Raw genomic sequence first — 18,740 nt, 5'->3', positions numbered from 1 at the left:
TGGCCAGTTCGCTGAAGACCGTTTGGTTCAGGTGACTGTGACTTTGAGTGTTGATGTCAGCGTGGAAGTCGCAGCAAGCGCCAAGATGCGAGTTATAGTTGGAGCGCTTGAGCTTGAGCTTGGACTTCACTTGCACATGCAGAAGGAAGTCGTGCGTCATCACATGCGTCTTCATGTTCATCTTCTATCACGAGCTCCGGCACGAGCTACAATCATGCCTGTGATTACCAAGTCGTCATTCCCAGGTCTAACGCCGCGACTCCTTACAAATGCTCGCTCTTTCCATATCCCAATTACATGAGCACACAGCAGCTGTTCTGCTTCTTGGCCTGGGTATAAAACATCTTGCTCTGTGCGCTCAGGCCATCTGATTTCGCGACTAAGCTGTCAATCTTCTCGCCTCGCTCTAACACCGACTCAATGGTCTTGTGGAGGACAATCTTAGTCTCGTCGAGTTCTTTCTGGATCTGAGGGCGAGCATGTCAGTTCTGCTACGGAATGCACCACTGCGCCTGGGTCTCCATGACTGGCATGCATTCTTTCCACTCACCTTCATGATGCTATCAGCCGCCTGCGGATCTTGATACTTGGTAATGTACTCCTTCAATTGTGGAAATGGCACCTCGCTGTTCGAGTTCGCCCAAGCACTTCTGGGGTAGCGCGACAAGAACTCATCCAAGATCTTGGACAGCAATTGATGTGCAACCATCTTTGGGTATTCGTGATCGGAGATTATGATGCCACATACACCCTCAGACCGGGCATATGAGTGGAATGTGTATGACTGCTCCTCGACATCCTGCCGTTGGCCTGCCTTAGTCCTCTCTGCCACGGTCTTGGAGAAGACGGTCATGAATTCGCCGACGGAGCCGCGGGTGAAGCGGGAGAAGGAGGAGAGTTCACGTTCCACGCATAGTTCGACTGCGGGCTTCTCTTCGTTCTTCAGAATCTGTGCGCATGTGTTAGTGCTACAGGAGCGATGGTGGGATGGCGGGGTGTGATACACCGATGTAGAGGAGCTTCATGGCTGCGGTTGTGGATGCGGATGCGGTGTTGTGCAGGAGAGGACCGAAGGACTGCGGAGGGGGTTTTCAAGGGTTTGATATTTGTGGTGCCTGGTCAATGGGGTATATCGAATCGAATGCTTCGGGGCAAGATAGACTGCTTGTATCGTGTGCATGCGGTCAGACATGACGCACGAGCCACATCTCGAGTTTCACGTTTCACGTGTCAGCATGCCATGTTTTCGCGTTGCAGCGCAGAGCTTCCTTCAACTTCACCGCGGCATCACCAGCACGCGACGGAAGCATATCGCCATCGCCGTCACCATGGCGCCAATCACCACTGCCTCCAACGAGGAGACGCACGCCGCCCTCCTTGACACCCTCGACATGTACAAGATCCACAAGCCCTTCCGCAACCCGAACTGGAAGCCACCGCAACGTCGCAACAAGAATCTCAAGCAGATTCTCGCCGAAGCACAGCGCGCACAAAACAGCTTGATGAACACTCAGCAAAATTCGGGAGCGAGCACACCACAGCCAGCCACCGACGGCACGAATACACCTTCCCTCAACCCGAACCCTGAGAAGGCCAGTCAAGATCTGGGCAGGCTGGTGTTGGAGAAGAATGCCAAACAAAACAATGGTCTGGCACCTACGCCTGTTCCAGCTGGCTTTGCGCCAAGTGTCACGTACACAAGCATCGCTGCTGCTCCCAGCTTGAAGCCAAAGAAGAAGTATTGCGACATAACTGGATTGCCAGCCAAATACAAAGACCCGAAGTCCGGCCTCTACTACTACAATGCTGAGATATATGCTGTGGTGAAAAGTCTCAATACCACACAAGTGCAGGAGTATCTCGCTGCCAGAGGTGCAAATACCGTGCTCAAGTGAGCGCTTGAAAGAGGACTTGGCACTCCATCTCGATGCATATCTCAAAAGCATATCCAAAGCATAGCAGCGTTCCGGAAACGACAAGTTGCGCAGCATTGAAGCAGACAATAAAACCACCGACTGGAAAGACGCGGAGCTTAGGGGCAACTTCGCAATATGTGACACGCGACGATCCAAATGTGGATAAATCTGGCGTACTAGTATCTCGGAATGCTTTTTGTGAGTGAGGCCGCCGATGGACCGAGAAAGCACTGCTTCAGGGACGGGGCAGGCACTTCTTCGCACTGCGACGGACTAGAGCTTACTCCACCAACAAATGCCACTACCGACTAAGCGCCGAGGAAGGTAAGCCCTTTGCTGAACAACAAGGAAGAGCGCAGGTCGCAATACCATCCGTGGCCCGCCGAAGTAGGAAGTACGATATGGATAAATATCTCTTACCATGCTTTGTGTTGGCAATGTCATCGTCTCGACTCAAACGGCCTATCAACCTACGTACCCACAGTTCCTGAACCATAATTAATCCATCAATACTGGACCCAGTGTTCGACGACATCCTCCCATAAGACGGTGGAAGAGCTTCCTCATCATACCTAGCCGCCTAAGATGCATCGCGACGCTTCAACATCAGTCTTCATGGTTCCGGAGTTAGCAGAACTTATCCTCCTTCAACTCGGCAGCTTGAACCATACAACGTGGAAACAACTATTCGTCATACAAAGGGTCAATACCACATTCCAATCTTTGATCAGAACCTCGCCAGACCTTCGCCGCTGCATGCACCTCGAACAACCAGATGCTCGTCGCACCGCAACATCCAAATTCGCAGACGCAACCGACAAATACCGCAAATTCTTCTTCTCCCTAGAAAACGTCTTCTACCCATTCTGGTCCCATGTCCGACCAATCCCGAACCCCCAAACAATCATTTTAGGCATGAACGTCTCAATGTTCTGGAGCGAAGACATATCTGGAGGACATCCAATCCCAGGAACTTTAGACGGTACGACCCCAATCGAGCGGTATGAGAGCTGGCGCAAGATTTTTGTGCCACACCATCCTGAACATAATGTTGAATTACATTGTTGTGGATATGATGTTATGATTCCTTTTAGTCGGACTTCGACTTTGGGAGAGATTGCCGATGAGGCTGTTAAGGCGGGAAGAGTGCATTTGGGTGGCATGTCAAGGGCGTTGTATTCTGGTCAACGGGATGGGCAGAATTTGAAGTAGTAGAGGAGAAGGAAATTGAACATGCGAGGCGAATTTCGATGGCGAATAAGCTCTGAAAAACGCGCTACAATTTTCTTCTTCAAGTCTATACATAGTAGATGCCACCAACACTTGCCAAGACTTGGATTTTGCACAGTCTCCCGGTCCTAATTCAAGAGCCTGAAAACTTAATAATTCGATTGCTGCTGCTGCAGGTTACTTGCTTCTTCCATTCTGTCCACGGAGAGGTCATATATAGCTTAAGGTAATTCTGTTCTTGGCGTACAGCAACCGTACCAAAAACGTTTTGATCAATTTTCATACTTCGAAGAGTGTCTTGAAGGAATCGATGGGGGTTTTTTTGTTTTGTTTTGTGCATTCGACTAAAATTGGCGGTGTAAGTGAGGCGAGACAAGAATTCGAGAGGTTTGGGAAGAAAATTCCCGAATGGTATGGTACTAGTTATGAATATTTGGGCGTTGCGTTGCGACTACCGATGAATATTTGAGGCATGGGATAGCGGGTATCGTGCACATTCGCTACTTGACTTGATATACAGGCACAGCACGTGAACGCGAAGGCTGAAAATAAGATCCTGAAACGTGATTCCGACTACCGACCTACCTTTTCAAACCCAGCGCTCGTGTCTTCAAGCGCTACTCATCATACAAGACCCACTTCCACTTCCCCTCCACTCTCCTCTCAAACCAACCCCTACTGTACCCGAAACGCCTCCAAATCCTGCCCAACCCTCGCAATCGTCTCCCAAACCCTCCCAGGCAATTTATACTTGATCAAGCCCGCAAAGACCATAACGTCCTTGGCAATATACACAGTATTCTTGATCAACTGTTTCGTACCCGCGTTCTCGAAGCCTTGGGTACTCAATCTCTCGACTTGGTTTGAGCAGGCGATGACGGTCCAGACCATCAGGTGACCCATGACTCTCGCGACGGACTGGGGTAAGATTTCGAAGTTTTGGGCTTTGGAGCGGATGAAGGAGATGTTGCCGCGTGCTTCGGGGTCGGTGGGGAGGAGGTCGGTTTTGTGGATGTACTGGGAATATCTAGGTTAGCGGAGACAGTAAGACAGGGCTTGAACCGACTTACATCAAGGGTCGGGGCCCAGCGACCTGCTTCGAGTTCTCTGCGGGCGGCAGCTAGAAGGAGTAGAATTTCGCAGCTGTGCATTTGCTTCTCTTCAATCTTGGCCTTCGTCCAAGTTCCGTCGTTTTGGTATAAGGTCTTGATATCTTGAGCTAGCTGCACTGGGTCATCGATGGATGTCAAGCTTAAGCTGGCTTGCTGCAGGGAAGCGTCCTGGTTGTTTTGATCTGTAATATTGCGTGGCTTCAGCGGCAAAAGGCGTGCTGGAGTATCGCCAAGGTCTGTCGTCAGCGCCAGCGATAGTGCTTCGTTGACAACAGCCAAGACCTTGCTGTAATCTTCCGAGAGGTGGTAAAGCAATGCTGCATCGGTCGTGCGACCTTGCTCTTGCGCTGTTCTGGCTGCAACGAGCGTGATATGCTTCAGAAATTCGTTGCCTTGAAGCTTAATGAGGGACAGTCGATTTTCGATGGCACCTGGAATCCGCGAGCCGTCTGCTTTGATGTCACCAAGCAGCTGAGCGAATTCGCGAGTCTCGAGCACCAGTTCAGTGAGCGCCTGGTAGCATAGCTCTTTCTGTGCCTTGCCAATATCGCCATCCAGATCAGCATTCAAACAGATCAGAGAGAGGTAATCGACAGCCCACGTGGCTTCAGATGTGCGGAAGTCGCGCGTGTAGAGCCCTATCATGCTGCCAAATGCAATTTGCGGTTGCTGTCGAGTAGTGTAGGTGAGAAGATCATCGCTGTTGTTGATATTGCTAACGCGCAGCAGACCGTAAAAGTCGAGCCCAATGGCAAAGTGTACTGCCGAGAGATAGTTGTGAGGATAGAGGTCCGCTACTGCCTTTTCAAAGAGCCCTGCGAGAACTTGCATGAAGAAGAGTGTGGTTGGTGCGTTGGCAATTTCACTGCCTGCACCGAAGTACCTCTCGCCAATCTCTTTGATTGATGCTCGAACATCCTCCAGGCTGAAAGCTTCGTGCGCATACTCGTCAAAGCGATTGTACTCGCGCGCCAAGGCGAATTGCAACCACAGCCAGTCCATCATGTCGTTTGTGATGTTGTCAAGACTGCGACGGCCAATGTCGCATCTGCCAATAACTTTGTAGCACATCATCCGATAGGGATCGATTGAGTCCTCGGGAGCCAGGCGCTGCCTTTGTGAGTATTCGTTGTTGATTTGAGTCTGTATGTCAGTGGGTAGTCGTCGCTCTGAACTGTCGACGTATGCTTTGAGGTATTTCGTGAATTGGCGATCGATTTGTCGAAAGGCCGCAATGTTGGCGTTGACGTAGTTCATAGCCTGTTCATATTGTCCACTGCGCAGCAGATAGAAGATGACCGCCCAGCAGTAGTCTCCATTAATCTCTTGGAGTAGCTCAGCATCGGGACCAAGCTCCTTTCGCGCTGCACGAACGCGCACGTAGCCCTTGACGTGAGAAAGCGGATCCGGTGTGCCGCCTGTGTTCGCCTCGCGCGGACTCTTCTTAACAGTGGCGATAAGCTGTTCTTTGAACAAGCTCTCCAGATAAGTTCGAGATCCGTTCAAAATTTGCTTGCGTATTTGGACAACATCTTCCGAATCTCGCGAGTCGTCCAGGTAAGCTTTGGCGTAAGTTCGCTCCCGAATCGCACCTTTGTCGGTCAAGGTCTCTGCCGTGTCGCTTTCTTTGGTGATCTCGACCAGCGCTTTGAATGCCTGGACGAGCATTGATGTGTCTTCATTCGAAGGCCATTGCTCCACCTCGGCGAAATGCTTCAGGATTGGGTAGTTTTTGAACTCTCTCCGTGCAGCATTCAGATCTGTAACCTTTCCAGCATACTCCTTCTGCTTCTTTCGCAGCAAGTTATCTTCTGGAGCCGGTCGAATGCCATCAGCTGGTACCTTTTCGGCAACATCGCCAAAGACACTGCTTCGCACACCACGTTGACCCACTGAACCAATGACCGAGCGGGACATGCCAGACATGCCAAACGACTTGGAAGCAGTACTATTCGGTCTCGGTCGTCGTGAAGACCGTCCAAAACCGCTCTGTCCGTATGCGCTCTCTGCACCACCCTGCTCTTCCATGTTCTGTGGCTTCTTCAGGCCGAAGTGCTCGTAGATGCGCTGTCGGTGCGCGTCCCAATCCACACCGTGCAGTCGTTCTTCAATCATCTTGTCAAAGTCGTCGTGGGCGCGTTTGATGTGGCTGTCGACCATCTTCTGAAAATCGCTCTGGTATCGCTGCGCAAGATCCTCCTTCACTCCGCTGGTAATCATGGGCTCAGACGATGGTGCTGGGCCAGCCTTTGCACCCGACAGTTCTTCGAGATCACGCAGCGCATCGCTGGTGTTTACGCCCGATGCAGACAGCAAGTAGTGTGCTCGTGCATCTGTAAAGCCTTTGCCCAAGTTCCTGACCTTGCGCGCGATATCCTGCAGGCCTAGCTGTAGTTGCGGCTCGTCTGAAGGCGCTCGTTTCTGGCCGCGGTCGAGAAGCGCCTGGAAATAGGCTGGCGCCGCTTGCGATGAATTCTGAAGTGCCATTTCGCGGTATTAGGAGGCGTGGTGGTGCTGTTGACCTCGATGGTGTTTGCAAACAAGAATGTTTGCGAGAGCTTGCCAGAATCACGCGTCCTGCCGAAGTATAGCCGGGGAAAGCATAAATCTGCTAATTCGGCTTCACTTGGAAGTCTCATCCACGACAAAGACAAGATTCACTTTTGATCAACTTCAAGATAGGAAAAAAGTGTCGTATGCATGAAGATGCAGTCCAAATTCCGAGCCTCAAGTGCAAGCCATAGAAGCCGCCTGCAATCACCTTACCATTCCTTTATACAATCGAGCTATCATACAGCATCCTTTCAGCCCGCCAAGTCCTTGCTAAGGCCTCTAAGTCGAAGGCATCCTTTCCCATAGGACTACTATCCACCTGCCACCTAAAAACTGCAAGCTCAAAACAAGCCATCTTCTCTAGTCGACGATCTAATGAAAAAGACGCTTAGGTTAAGCTCGAGGCATTATCTCTATACTTCGGAGGAATTAGGCCTCCTGCGACTCGAAATCACGTCTACTTGTCCTTTTTCAACATGAGGAAGTCGATGAGACGAGCTCAGCAACGACTTCCTACCCAAAGATTCTCGGAATCGATCAATTCTGCCGTTTCCTTGGCATCCCGGCTTGATCTATGAAGTCTTTTTTTTTTGTATGTTGCGAGGGATTCTCTCGATGGTTTGATAAGTTTGTATCTAGAATGAATGACAAGGTGATTAGAAGCATTACTCATCTAAGATTTCGTACGGTAGTCCATATTCAAGATTTGCATTTCGAAACTCAGACAAAGGCCTAGGCCTAAGCCAAAGACATTTGGCGTATTAGATCACAAGCCACAGTCATTGTGCCTCCAGACTCAAGACTTTCGCACAACAAGACTCTTGCCTGTTTTGAGATTCAGGGCTCGCGCGTAAGCATTTGGTCTTGCAGAAAGAGCGCAGATATGCATTCGAGAGTGGTATGATCATTGAATTCGTGTTCCAGAGTAGAAGCTGTTGCAGAGGAAGATTTCCGAAGATACTCTCTCACAGAAATGATTCCCTTCCCAGAGCGTAGTCCACCACGACAATGATCCACCTGAAACAGTGCTGCTCGCTTGGCTGCGGCTGTGATTGACGCTCTTGCGATCGCCCTTTTCGAGACCGAAGATATTTCGCTAATGCTAATGTCAATCATCATGAGACATTTCGAACCATACCATGTGATCGGCAGCAAGCAAACCAAACCCATCCATGTCGTCTCTCAAAGAAAAAATACACCCCATCCATCCTCCAGTAATAGCAACCCCCCCAAAAACGCCACGCCATGTATAAAACCCTCCCAAGTAAGACAACAACCGCCCCACCCCCTCAACTCCTCAAAGCCCTCAACCTCTCCCCCAACTTATCCTCCCTCTCCTCCTCCGCCGGCTGCGCAATATTCTTCGCCGGCGTAGCCCCAGCCATTTCCTGACTCAATTCCACACCCGCCTCATCCGCGACCTGACTCATCAACCGATCCACATCTTCCTGCGGCGTCCCCGTAGCCGTGGCACTCGAAGTAGCGTTCTCGTAATACCCCGTCGCGACATCCAAATCTTCGAATTGTGTTTCGAAACGGTCCATCACGGCTGAGATCTATCGTGAAAAAGCATCAGTGGTTGCTCTGCTCTTCTCCATGCGTGCATGTATGTGTGTATGTTGTTTATTACCTTCTCCAAATCCATACTCTTCATCGCACTATCCATTCCCTTAACCACATTCGCCATACTTCCCGTGACCTGCCTCATCGTGACCGCGGTCTGGACTCTTGAAGCCACGGCATCTATGCGCGAAGCGAGGGTGAGGAGTTGGAGATTCTCGTTCTTTTTCCGTATAGCGTTTTGCGCATAGATTTTTGCGATGTCGTTGTGGTTTTGCGAAATTGCTTTCTTTAGCTTCGCTTTCTCGGTTTGTTCGTCTTTGGTCGCTTTTGCTGCCTGGCGGTTGAGTTGTTTGGCTGTGAACTGTGATGGGGAGGGATGGGTCAGTGAGGCTCAGGCTTAGGCTAGACTGGATTGGCGGACCTTGAGGTTGAAGAGTGCTTTTTCAAGCCCGGACATGATGAGCTGTCGGCGTGAATTGTCGAGGTTGTCTGGATGCGAGGCAGAGATTATTCTTGGGCGCGAATGTTCGTTGTCTTGGGCTTGAGAAGCCAAGGTGGGCTGGACCGCGACGTCACAGCTGGAGCCGTTCACATGCCGCCACCTCCACGTGCCGGCAGTCGCCGACATCCGAATTTGATTACCAGATTTGATTCTCTCGTCCTACTTCACTCACATTCCACCCATGACGGATATGACATTGCGTAGTATCTACATCTTCCCCAATTTCGACGCCGACCTAGCAGCAATCTCCTCATACTCCTCCATCCCACGCTCCAACCTCCTCAACCTCCCCTTCGCCAATCTAAACACACCCCTCGTCCTCTTAATCTCAACCTCCTCAACCTCCTCACTCTCCTCACTCTCCCCCTCATTCTCTCCCGGCCTATTCCCAACAGCCAAATCCCCAACCCTCACACCCTCCACCACAGTCTTCATAAAAAACCTATCATGCGTAACAACCAGGTCCGCACCCTCATACCCCTTCAAAGCCTCCACCAACCCCAAAATCGTATCCGTATCCAAATGCGTCGTGACTTCATCCAAAATCAAAAGATGCGGCGGATCAACAAATATCCGTGCCAGAGCCAATCGAACTCTTTGACCACCGGAAAGCAAAGAGATGGGTACATCCGAAGCAATCTTTCCAACCAACCCCAATCCCGAAAGGATTGCGCGCGCTTCCTGTTCCTTGCTCTCGGCCGGCATCGTTTCGAGAAGCAGAGACAAAGCCGTAAGTCCCGGCCTCGAATTTGCCAAAATCTCCAACTCCGAAGCAGAGAGTTGAGAATACAACGCGATTTTCCCTCGAGGATGCATCTGAATCGTTCCCGAATCCAACTCCATCCCCTTCCTCCCCATCACGAGTTTCACAAGCGTAGATTTCCCCGACCCATTCAAACCCGCAACCCCCATGCGATCTCCTTGATGAATCGTAAAATTCACATCCTCTAAAACCAAAATTTTCTCTTCCGCTTTCTTTCCTTTTCCTTTTCCTTCTTCTATCGAGGTGGTATACGAGAAACCCACACCCTCAAACGAAACAAGACTTCCAAAAAACCTGAGATCGGGCGGGTGCGTAGGGATCTTCAATTCCACGGGTGGATCGAAATCCGGGACTTCGATTTCCTGTCTTGAAGAATTGAAGTAACCTGCTTGGTCATTTAATCGGAATCTTGTACCTTTGGCGCTGACTTCCATTCCCATTCGTTCATCAAGTTTCTTCTTGCGAGAAGCAGCTTGTTTTAATTTCTTATCGTCACCGGCGCGGCGGGCGGCGTTGATGTTTCCTTGAATTTGGTATTGGAGGTGGGATTTTTGTTTCTCTTGGGCTTCTTTCATGCGGGTGAGGTATTTGTAGGATTTTAAACGATCTGTTTCGTATTGTGAGAGGTTTCCGCGGAAGCGTTCGAGGAGTTGGTTGCGGAGGATGAGGAGCTCTTCTGCGATTGAGTCGCCGAATGCTCGGTCGTGGGTTACGACTAGGACTGTGGTGTCGGGGCTGAGTTCTTCGGAAATGTAGCGTTCTAGCCAGATGATTGAGGGCAGGTCGAGGAAATTCGTAGGCTCGTCGAGGAGTAGCAGATCCACGGTTCGACATAAAGCACACGCGAGGGAGCATCTCGTCCGCCATCCACCAGAAAGATGTGATCGAGGTCTCATCAAGCGCTCTTCCGAAAACCCCAGTCCTTTCAGAACATCTCTTGCCTTAGCCTCCGCACCCTCCGCATCCATAAGCTCCAGCGAAGTCTGCACATCAGTCAACATCTCAACAGCTTTCTTCGACTCAACCGCCATCTCCTCAACACTCGCCTCCTCCAACAGACATTTCTGGCGAGCCACCTCCACCTCCCCCTCCAATTTCAACTCCTCCTCTCTCGTCTTCCTCCCCCGTGCCCCACTCCTCCTCAAAGCAATCTGTCTAACATCACGTAACCTCCTCTCCAACCTCTCATAAAAAACCCTCCGATAAACCTTCACAACACCCATAGAATCCTCCCCCCTCTCCAAAGCCTCAGAAATCATCCTCTCCTCCCTCAAAAGTCTTTCCCGTCCCTCATCACTTCGAACCACAAACTCCAACACACTCAACTCCCCACCATCCCTCCCTGCCTCCTCCATCTCAACCTGCCCCACAAACCCCCTCCTAACCCCCCTCGGAACACTAGGAATCAAATCCTCCTTAATCGCTTTGAGAAGCGTAGATTTCCCCATCCCGTTCCTCCCATGCAAAACATATCGTCTCCCCCTCTGTAATTGAAACTCAGCATGCGATAACAACTCCCTTCCCCCAATCGCAACATTAAGATCCTTCACCGAGATTTCTTTCAAAGTGTTGGGAAATTCCGAAGTTTCGGTGTGGAAACGAGATTGCTGGGATGTGATGGTTAAGGAACCTGGGCCCGAGGAAATTGAGGATTTGGAGGGTTTGGGGGTTGGCATTTTTTTGTTGGTGGTTCTTTTTTCTTGGGAAGTGGTGAAGGGCGTGGGAAGTCGGAGGATCGTGTAGTAGGAAACAATTGGGTGAATATCAAGCAGCCCCTGCCCTGTTACTTATACATCAAGCCCCCATCAACCTCCATCAAAATTGACTTCCGAGTACCTACCCAAAACGAAAGATGACTCAGGACAGTTCGCGAGGTGAAGTTAGATACTCTTGGTCTTGATGGTACAAGTGGTGGCGGTGCGGTGTCCAGAAGTAGAAGCCGCCATGTCAAGACCCTGCCAAGGCCAAGCCTGATCTACAGCCGTCGTATCCAGACCAGAGAGGCAAAGTGAGAAGAACTGCTTCATTGTTCATCGTTCTGTCACCTTTCTCGGGTCCTGTCGGATTCTTTTCGACTATGTACCTGACCTTCGTATACACTCGTCATAAACTTTCCATGCTTTTCACATGCCAAAACACAGCCAAAATTCAAGTGTAGCTGGAGGCCATTCCAACGCCATTTTGGTAGTCTATTCGAGGACTTTTTCTTCAATCATTGGTGCTTCTCAAACGCCAGAGTATGGCCTCCCATTCCATGCATCATCTTCGTCATCTCTTTCCCCCACCCGTCGAGCAGAAGGTGGACTCAAAGCCTGCTCTTGCCCCCGACTCCTATACGGGTTACTCGTGCCTTGCTGAGGAATCTGGCTCATCTCAACATTACTGCGTGGTTGGACGTAGCCTTGAGCAGACTGGTACTGCTGAGTAGGTCTGTAAGGACTCGGGAAATTGGGAAACTGGTTCGGGCTTGGCTGCCGAGCTTCGGAACCTGGGAATTGAACCTGAGGTGGTGCGGATGTCGTTTGGTGAGGTTCGTTGATCGTAGGGACACCTGGAGCATATGGACGAGACTGCTCGGTACTAGCCTTGCGCTTGCCACGTGTGCTCTCCCGACGAAGGAGGCTGCGAACGTCGTTCAGGTCTTGTTGGTCGATGCTGGGTCGTTCGCCGAGAGTGCTATTATCGTCGCGTCCTGAAGCCCATGCCTGATCCCGAGCAGTGTCAATAGCTGGATCTCGCGAGTTGAGGTCGTTGATGACCTTGGCATCGCCAGATTTCATGCCAGTCATGCCCATCGCAGTCGCTTCCTTTGCTTCCTGGATCTTCTTGGTCGCGACGAGGCGAGCCTTCTCCCGCTCATCGGCGGTGTGTTGCGCATTCTCCTTGGCTTCAGAATCTGTGATTGCCACAGAGTAGTTGGGGTTTGCTGCGCTGCCTGCAGCATCGCCACCACCACCTGGGGCATAAATCGGGACAGCACGAAGCGCGGCGACCAGCGCACACATGAACTTGCTTCGTCTCGCTGCGCGGAGTGTCTCGTTGGCCCAGTTGCTCTTGTGTCTGATCTCCACCTTGAGCTGCAGCTTCGACATGTCAGATGTACCAAGCACTTCCACGTCCAAGTCTGGCAGGAAGTCGCGCGAATTGTCCTTGTCGGTGACGAATCGAACAAGCTCGTTCCTGAGAATTTGAATGTCGTCGAACTTCGTGTCGAAGGAGATGTCCAGGGTGATTTGTTCAGTCTGTGCCTTGCTTCTGCTAATGTTGTCGAGTGCAAGCGTGTTGAGCACAATATTCGGGTACTGGCACAGCTGCCCTGTCTTGTTTCCGTTCGCCCTGCGGAAGACGGTGAACAGCAGACTGATGTGTTCCACAAGGAATGCATTGTCTGCAATGTCAACCCTGTCACCAACATCGAAAGGATGCTTGACGAAGAGGAAGATACAGGAGCCGAGGATCTCTTGTGCAGTGACCGAGAAGACGAAGGACAGCGAGAGAAGTGCTGTTCCGGTCGTCGCAAGAGTCGTGACGAAGTTTTTGTTGAGGAAAGCAATGAAGATGAAGACCACGGCGACCAGTACCACGGTCTGAAGGAGGCGGTCCAAGACATTAATGGCTTGAGCGACATCCACCATGCTGGTCGCGATTGCCTTACGCTCGCGACCCCACTCGACGACAGTCTGAATCATCTCATCAAGAGAAATATCGCCATTCCCGTCTCGATCTAGAGCCTCGTATGCCTCTTCGGCTTCAGCTTTGCGATCTGGTCCCAGAACGTCGACGATGTCTTCCTCGCGAAGCTCCTCGTGGCCTTCCATCACCATGGACATCCAGATACGGCGAGCAAGGGCTTCGGAAGTGCGTCGTCGTTCCAATGCTTCGACCACAATGGAGTGCGAGCTGTTCGGGTTAAAGACTTCCTTTCCGGTAATCTCAGATGCGACATTTCCAAAAGCAGACGTGACCTTGTCACCCAAGCGACCGAGTTCTTGCAACGCACGCATAGGTGTCGCCGATCCCGATCTCTTGTGCGTCCGCTTCCTCTTGCCGCCGAAAGCGGCAAAGTTGAGCTGATCAGCAATGGCATAATCCTCCTCCTGAAACTCATCGCCATATGCTGGGAACAGTGCAGTCGATGCATCGTATAGCAGTCCAAGAATGTAGACTTGTCGTTTAGAATCCTTAATCCTCGCATTGAACTGCTTCCTGTGGTAGTTGATGCTGATGAGCTGGATGATGAACTTCTCAGCAAGGAAGACCAGAGTCGAAACCACGGCAGCACCAAGAATTTCCTGCACAATCGTAACCCATTTGGTATTAGAAGCGCTCAGATTGTGAGCGGTCTTGCGATTGTAGGGGTTCTTCTCCATAAGTGGCTTGAATGTAGCCAGAGACGTGACCGCCCATCCCACCAGGGACAATGGAATCTCCAGCTTGCGAAGAACTGTCGCATATTTGCGGACACCAGAGCTGACCACGCCGACCAGTGTCTGGAAGACGAAAGGCAAGAAATGTACCACGATCTTCGAAACCCAGAGAGACAGCCAGACAATTTCGACCCATGTAAAGAACCAGACGAGCGACACGCCTCCGATTTCAGGCATGTTCTTCTCGCTGTAGAAAGATCCGACAATGATGGGAACGGCAATCAGCAGTCCCAACGGCAGGACATAGAGAAAATATCTGGTGATGATGGAGAAGCCCAGGATCTTGTCATAGATCTTGCCCATGGTTGTAAGCGTATCTTCCTCGCCATCGTATCCGACTCGACCCGTACCTTGTCCTTCGACAGGCTTCGTCCGCCTGCCTCGAATCCAGCTCTTCTTCTCGCTGCTCTGCGAATTGGTGTTGATGGGCTGCAAGCCGACATTCTGAGCACTGTGATTCCGTAGTCCACCGCCGCTGCTCGCACTGGTCTTGACGGGCTCAAGTGGGATATCGATCGTCACATCGCTTGGCGCCATGTTGTGGTTGTAATCAGCTTGATCAGGAGGAATTGGGCGGAAGCCTTCGCGCGAGAATCTTTTCCGCTGGCTCGCGCTCGGTTGTAGGTGAGATGCCATGCCGCGGCTTCAAATGAGGTGAAGTTGCAAATAAGAGAAAGATGGACAATACAGGGTGTGGCAACACGTTCCAGGCCCAGCCTGCAACTATTCACCAACTTTCTTCCTCGAGTGAATCGACAATGCGCGCGCACAAGCTCCACTCGCGATCAATGCCCAAGCAGACCGTGACACCAGGCACGCGTCACACAAGCGAAATGATGTCAAGGAAAAGAGCGATGTAGGAAATGCTGGATAGCGACAGTGCAGTACGAAGTTCTGGGTGCTGGGGTAGAGGATGTTTGCAAGGAGGAGTAGGAGATGACGATGCCAACCTCTGCAGAATGTCTCTCCGGTAGTGCCTTCCTTGCTGGACGCGAAGGCTCGTCGTCACGCAGGAACGCTTTCTCTAAGGCCCTGTCTACTTGCAACAGGTTATAGCATAACCTGGCCGTAGATTATAACAACTCTTCCAATAACCAACCTGTCTTATGTAACAACGATTATTGAATCGTTGGTTATCGCTGTGCTCGTAAACTCGCTGAGATTATGCCATATATGGTATGATCAGCATAACCAACTCTTGAGGAGCTTTCAAGCCTATCCGTGCGCCCTATAGACTTCCGGCATGGCGCCTGAGAGGGCTGAGAATCCGTCGATTGGGAGACCATATTTGCCAGTATTCGAATGGCTTCAAACTGAGAGACTAGCTGCTCGACTAACCGCATATTTATACAGTAACTACACCACAAACCACACTCGCCGAAGCACTCGTCCTCCCCGCCCTTCGCCCGCCGATTTACCACCTACTGCGCCGTCATCGATATCATCATAAATACCACTGGAAGCTATATGGCCTACTACAAAGAGGTGGAGTGTGGCTGCCGAGCCGGAGGCTTATTATGTGGGTCTTAACACCTGGCACTGTCTCATGGATAACCGATTATAAGTCGCCATAATCTGAGCCGCTTATGAGGTTATTATAATCTCTCGGTTTACGCCATAACCTGTTGCAAGTAGACAGGGCCTAACGGTCTAACCGTCTAACGGACTGTGGATCGGGTGGCGCACCATTTGATGCAGGGGAAAGCAGAACGGAAAGGCCCGTTCGGAATAATGTTTCGCCGAACACTACAGTAAGAACCTTTCGAGAAGAACTACTTTCCGCCTTCTCTTCGAACATCTCCTTTCTGGATTGAGCAATTGTGGTAGTTCACTGCAAGCATACACCCTTCCATCTGAGCGTTTGCAGGAGAGCAGCACCACACCACCTCCAGCATTCGAGGTCGTGCCCTGGATCGGACAGCGCGAGACAAACCCTTGTCGCGGTACCTTGATCAGCCAATTGGGACAGCCGATCCATGCCTCCCTCCAACCCCGCCCACTGCGCGGCGCAGAGAAATCTGCAATTATGCTTGGATGTCATAGTATTTTAGCAGCCGGTGGAGCCAGTGCTTGAGTCAGTTTTCGAGTCAGCTTCCGGTAGATATCCGCATCTAAGAAGTGTCGATATTACCAGCCAAAATAGGCCTTCCGAAGATGCTAGGGTCTATAACTTCATATAGTCGAAACTTAGTAGTATATAGCCTATTCTCGATAAAAGGAGGTATTGTAGCTATTACTATAGGTGTCTATTTAACCTCTATTCGGCTAATCTATATACTAACCTATATACTAACCTATAACCTATTATCCTAGCTCTTTAAAATAGCCTATCTTTTGCCTATTTCTATAATATATTAACTGCGATAATCGCTATTTAGTCTATTAATCGAGGGTAGCTTCTTAAAGGCTGCTAAATATAACTAGGTATAGCCCTTTATATCTAATATATAGGAGGAGAAGCCTCTAGCTCGTTCGAAGGATAGGTTAACGAGAAGGACTATCTATTACTATCGCTATCGGCGTAACTTTAATCGTAGTCGTAACGACTCGGAGGGTATTCGTAAGATAGAATATAATAAGCTATCGTATAACGCTTCGATCGCGGTAATTGCGTTATTTAATAAAGGTATAGATAAGCTATATAGATATAAAATTGCTCGTAGAAGTCGTAACTCGGCGGCGGAAGGTAACTATATTTACAGTTATATACTAGACTATATAGACGTCCGATCGGCTTCTAATAGCCTCCGGGTTGTTATAGAAGGCCTAATAGATTAGCATAATTATAATATAGCCTATGTATTCTACCTATTAAAGGAGGGACCTAATGCACCTCGCCTAGCGATTATTAGAGCGCACTAGGCTAAAAAAGGTATTATTGTATAGTCTATAAAGAAGGATAAGAAGCGAGTTACCTAAGCTAATAAGGGCAATATAAAGCTATAGCTAGATAACCTTAACCGTAACCTTAGCCCTCTTACGGACGATATATCTAGTATAGGCCTCTCCTACGAGGCTATATTAGTCCGTATTAATAGCGTCGTTTATAATAGAGTAGCCTAGTAGAGTGCTTAGTAGCGAGAGATGCTAAATAGCGGTATTAGTAGAGATATAGGTAGATATTTCCTCGACTAACTTTCGGTACCTTAGGTATTAGCTTTAGCTTTCCTAACATTCAAATTATTATAGCAACGACTAACCGTCTATATATAGTTGTTTCTATTCGACGCTACTTATAAAACGAGCGACAACGATTTTTACCTATTTACCGTCTATATCCGCAATTCCTTTAGCTCCTAGATACTAGGGGGCTATTTACTACTATAGAGTTAGCGAGCAAAGCTAATTAAGGCTAGGCTTTAGGTTTTAAAGAAGTAGGCTCCTCGGTAGAAGCTAAAGATAGCTATTATAGACGACTCGGCCTAGGAATAGCGCGCTATTCGACTAGCCTTCCTCGAAGAGATTACGATATATCTCTACTAACGACACGCTAAAGAGACCTTCCTACGACACTTCCCCGAGAAGCTGTATCTATAGGTCTAGCGGCTATTCTTATACGCTATCTACTATGCCCGTAGCGAGATCGAGGTTTAAGAGATAGTAGACGATATAGCTATAGAGCTACGTAAGAAGCAGGCTTCGGATAAACAGGTCTAATATCTTCTAAATAACTAGCGTAAGAAGTTATATTTATAGGCGACTTAGGCACGATTAGAAAACCCTCTACTTATATAGATCCGGACAACTTCGCCTTTAGAAGGATACTATAACGCTATTAAATACGATAATAAGAAGGCAATAGTCTAGCTATCTATGTATAGCACTATTGTCGAGCTAATAAGGATAGACGCTCGGCTGCTTTATAAGGCCGACCTATAACTATATAGGACTACTAAGGGCACTTAGTATTAGAGGATTAAATAGATGCCATTCTTCGAGAAGCTACAACTACTAGCTGCTTAAGACTATATTAGGAAGCAATTGTTAATTGCTAAAGAATGTAAGGCAAAAGGACTTCTAATATACTACGGCCTTATACTATATAGAGGTAACTAACCGGCACCGGCCTATTGCAACTGCCTTCTATAGTTTCAAACGTACCTACTATACTACTATATCCTTAGGTTCTACCTATTCGTTACGCCCTTTACACTCAATTAATAGCAGCTATATATCTAGCAATATACTAGATTAAACAGTTAGCGAATAGCTCTATATTAGAAAGACTCTAAAAGAGAGAGATAGTTATTAATTATAGCTAGAAGGCTATAAAGACATGCGGAAGCCGTAGACTATAGGAGACCTATATCTTCGTAATTTAAGGGCTTACTACAACGAGGCTATAGAAGGCCTATCTTAGCACTTTTATCGCATCCGTAACGATAAGACAGTCGATCTAATAGTACGCGATAAATATATACGCGGCTTCCTACGCAAGGTTAAAGACACCCTATATAGCCTAGCTAACTACTTACTAGCTAACTTCCTCGAGACTAGAGCTCCTAAAGTTACGTTTATAGGTAAGCGGCTACGACCGTAGACCTTACGCCTTCTACCGTAACTAACGACTCTAACTCGGTCGACAACCTTCTAATCTACCTTCTAATCTACTAATATAGCGCTAGCTACGGCGCGTACGCCGCGATAGCAACTACGACGTATTAATTAGGCTCC

The 18,740-nt window shown here is 49.3% G+C and overlaps 6 protein-coding genes across 6 annotated transcripts; 1 reads left to right on the top strand and 5 right to left on the bottom strand.

The window, feature by feature from the left end:
* Positions 1 to 172: 172 nt before the first annotated feature.
* Positions 173 to 1,111, bottom strand: MYCFIDRAFT_51198 (uncharacterized protein). Its single transcript, XM_007921881.1, has 3 exons — positions 1,005 to 1,111; positions 551 to 949; positions 173 to 467 (listed from the first exon to the last, which is right to left on the bottom strand). Exons 1-3 carry the CDS (start codon positions 1,023 to 1,025, stop codon positions 294 to 296), a joined length of 594 nt encoding a protein of 197 aa, XP_007920072.1. The 5' UTR covers positions 1,026 to 1,111; the 3' UTR covers positions 173 to 293.
* Positions 1,112 to 1,328: 217 nt separating this feature from the next.
* MYCFIDRAFT_80093 (uncharacterized protein) lies at positions 1,329 to 1,895 on the top strand (the record flags this gene model as incomplete). The annotated part of the gene is made up of 1 exon (XM_007922353.1): positions 1,329 to 1,895. The coding sequence occupies one exon, from the start codon at positions 1,329 to 1,331 to the stop codon at positions 1,893 to 1,895; it is 567 nt and encodes a 188-aa protein (XP_007920544.1).
* Positions 1,896 to 3,821: 1,926 nt separating this feature from the next.
* MYCFIDRAFT_35446 (uncharacterized protein) lies at positions 3,822 to 6,745 on the bottom strand (the record flags this gene model as incomplete). The annotated part of the gene is made up of 2 exons (XM_007921757.1): positions 3,822 to 4,163; positions 4,217 to 6,745. 2 exons carry the CDS (start codon positions 6,743 to 6,745, stop codon positions 3,822 to 3,824), a joined length of 2,871 nt encoding a protein of 956 aa, XP_007919948.1.
* Positions 6,746 to 7,696: 951 nt separating this feature from the next.
* Positions 7,697 to 8,856, bottom strand: MYCFIDRAFT_209882 (uncharacterized protein). The gene is made up of 3 exons (XM_007923443.1): positions 8,796 to 8,856; positions 8,442 to 8,735; positions 7,697 to 8,367 (listed from the first exon to the last, which is right to left on the bottom strand). Exons 1-3 carry the CDS (start codon positions 8,829 to 8,831, stop codon positions 8,101 to 8,103), a joined length of 597 nt encoding a protein of 198 aa, XP_007921634.1. The 5' UTR covers positions 8,832 to 8,856; the 3' UTR covers positions 7,697 to 8,100.
* A 227-nt stretch (positions 8,857 to 9,083) lies between these two features.
* Positions 9,084 to 11,315, bottom strand: MYCFIDRAFT_125391 (ABC transporter, ABC-F family, GCN-EF3 type; the record flags this gene model as incomplete). Its single annotated transcript, XM_007923442.1, has 1 exon — positions 9,084 to 11,315. The coding sequence occupies one exon, from the start codon at positions 11,313 to 11,315 to the stop codon at positions 9,084 to 9,086; it is 2,232 nt and encodes a 743-aa protein (XP_007921633.1).
* A 355-nt stretch (positions 11,316 to 11,670) lies between these two features.
* On the bottom strand, positions 11,671 to 14,603 carry MYCFIDRAFT_213383 (uncharacterized protein; the record flags this gene model as incomplete). Its single annotated transcript, XM_007923441.1, has 1 exon — positions 11,671 to 14,603. The coding sequence occupies one exon, from the start codon at positions 14,601 to 14,603 to the stop codon at positions 11,865 to 11,867; it is 2,739 nt and encodes a 912-aa protein (XP_007921632.1). The 3' UTR covers positions 11,671 to 11,864.
* Between the last annotated feature and the right edge of the window lie 4,137 nt (positions 14,604 to 18,740).

Source organism: Pseudocercospora fijiensis (assembly GCF_000340215.1).
Source record: "Pseudocercospora fijiensis CIRAD86 unplaced genomic scaffold MYCFIscaffold_1, whole genome shotgun sequence".
NCBI lineage: Eukaryota > Fungi > Ascomycota > Dothideomycetes > Mycosphaerellales > Mycosphaerellaceae > Pseudocercospora > Pseudocercospora fijiensis.
Note: the sequence above shows the minus strand (reverse complement) of the source record. Positions and strands in the feature narration are given on the sequence as shown.

Bases quoted from the DNA above. Each gene is read 5' to 3' on its own strand.
- MYCFIDRAFT_51198 (XM_007921881.1), bottom strand. From the start codon at position 1,025: ATGAAGCTCCTCTACATCGGT. The intron at 950-1,004 runs GTATCACACCCC...ACATGCGCACAG, and splicing joins TGAAGCTCCTCTACATCGGT to ATTCTGAAGAACGAAGAGAA. The intron at 468-550 runs GTGAGTGGAAAG...GCTCGCCCTCAG, and splicing joins CGGCTGATAGCATCATGAAG to ATCCAGAAAGAACTCGACGA.
- MYCFIDRAFT_209882 (XM_007923443.1), bottom strand. From the start codon at position 8,831: ATGTCCGGGCTTGAAAAAGCACTCTTCAACCTCAAG. The intron at 8,736-8,795 runs GTCCGCCAATCC...TCCCCATCACAG, and splicing joins AAGCACTCTTCAACCTCAAG to TTCACAGCCAAACAACTCAA. The intron at 8,368-8,441 runs GTAATAAACAAC...TTTTCACGATAG, and splicing joins AGAGTATGGATTTGGAGAAG to ATCTCAGCCGTGATGGACCG.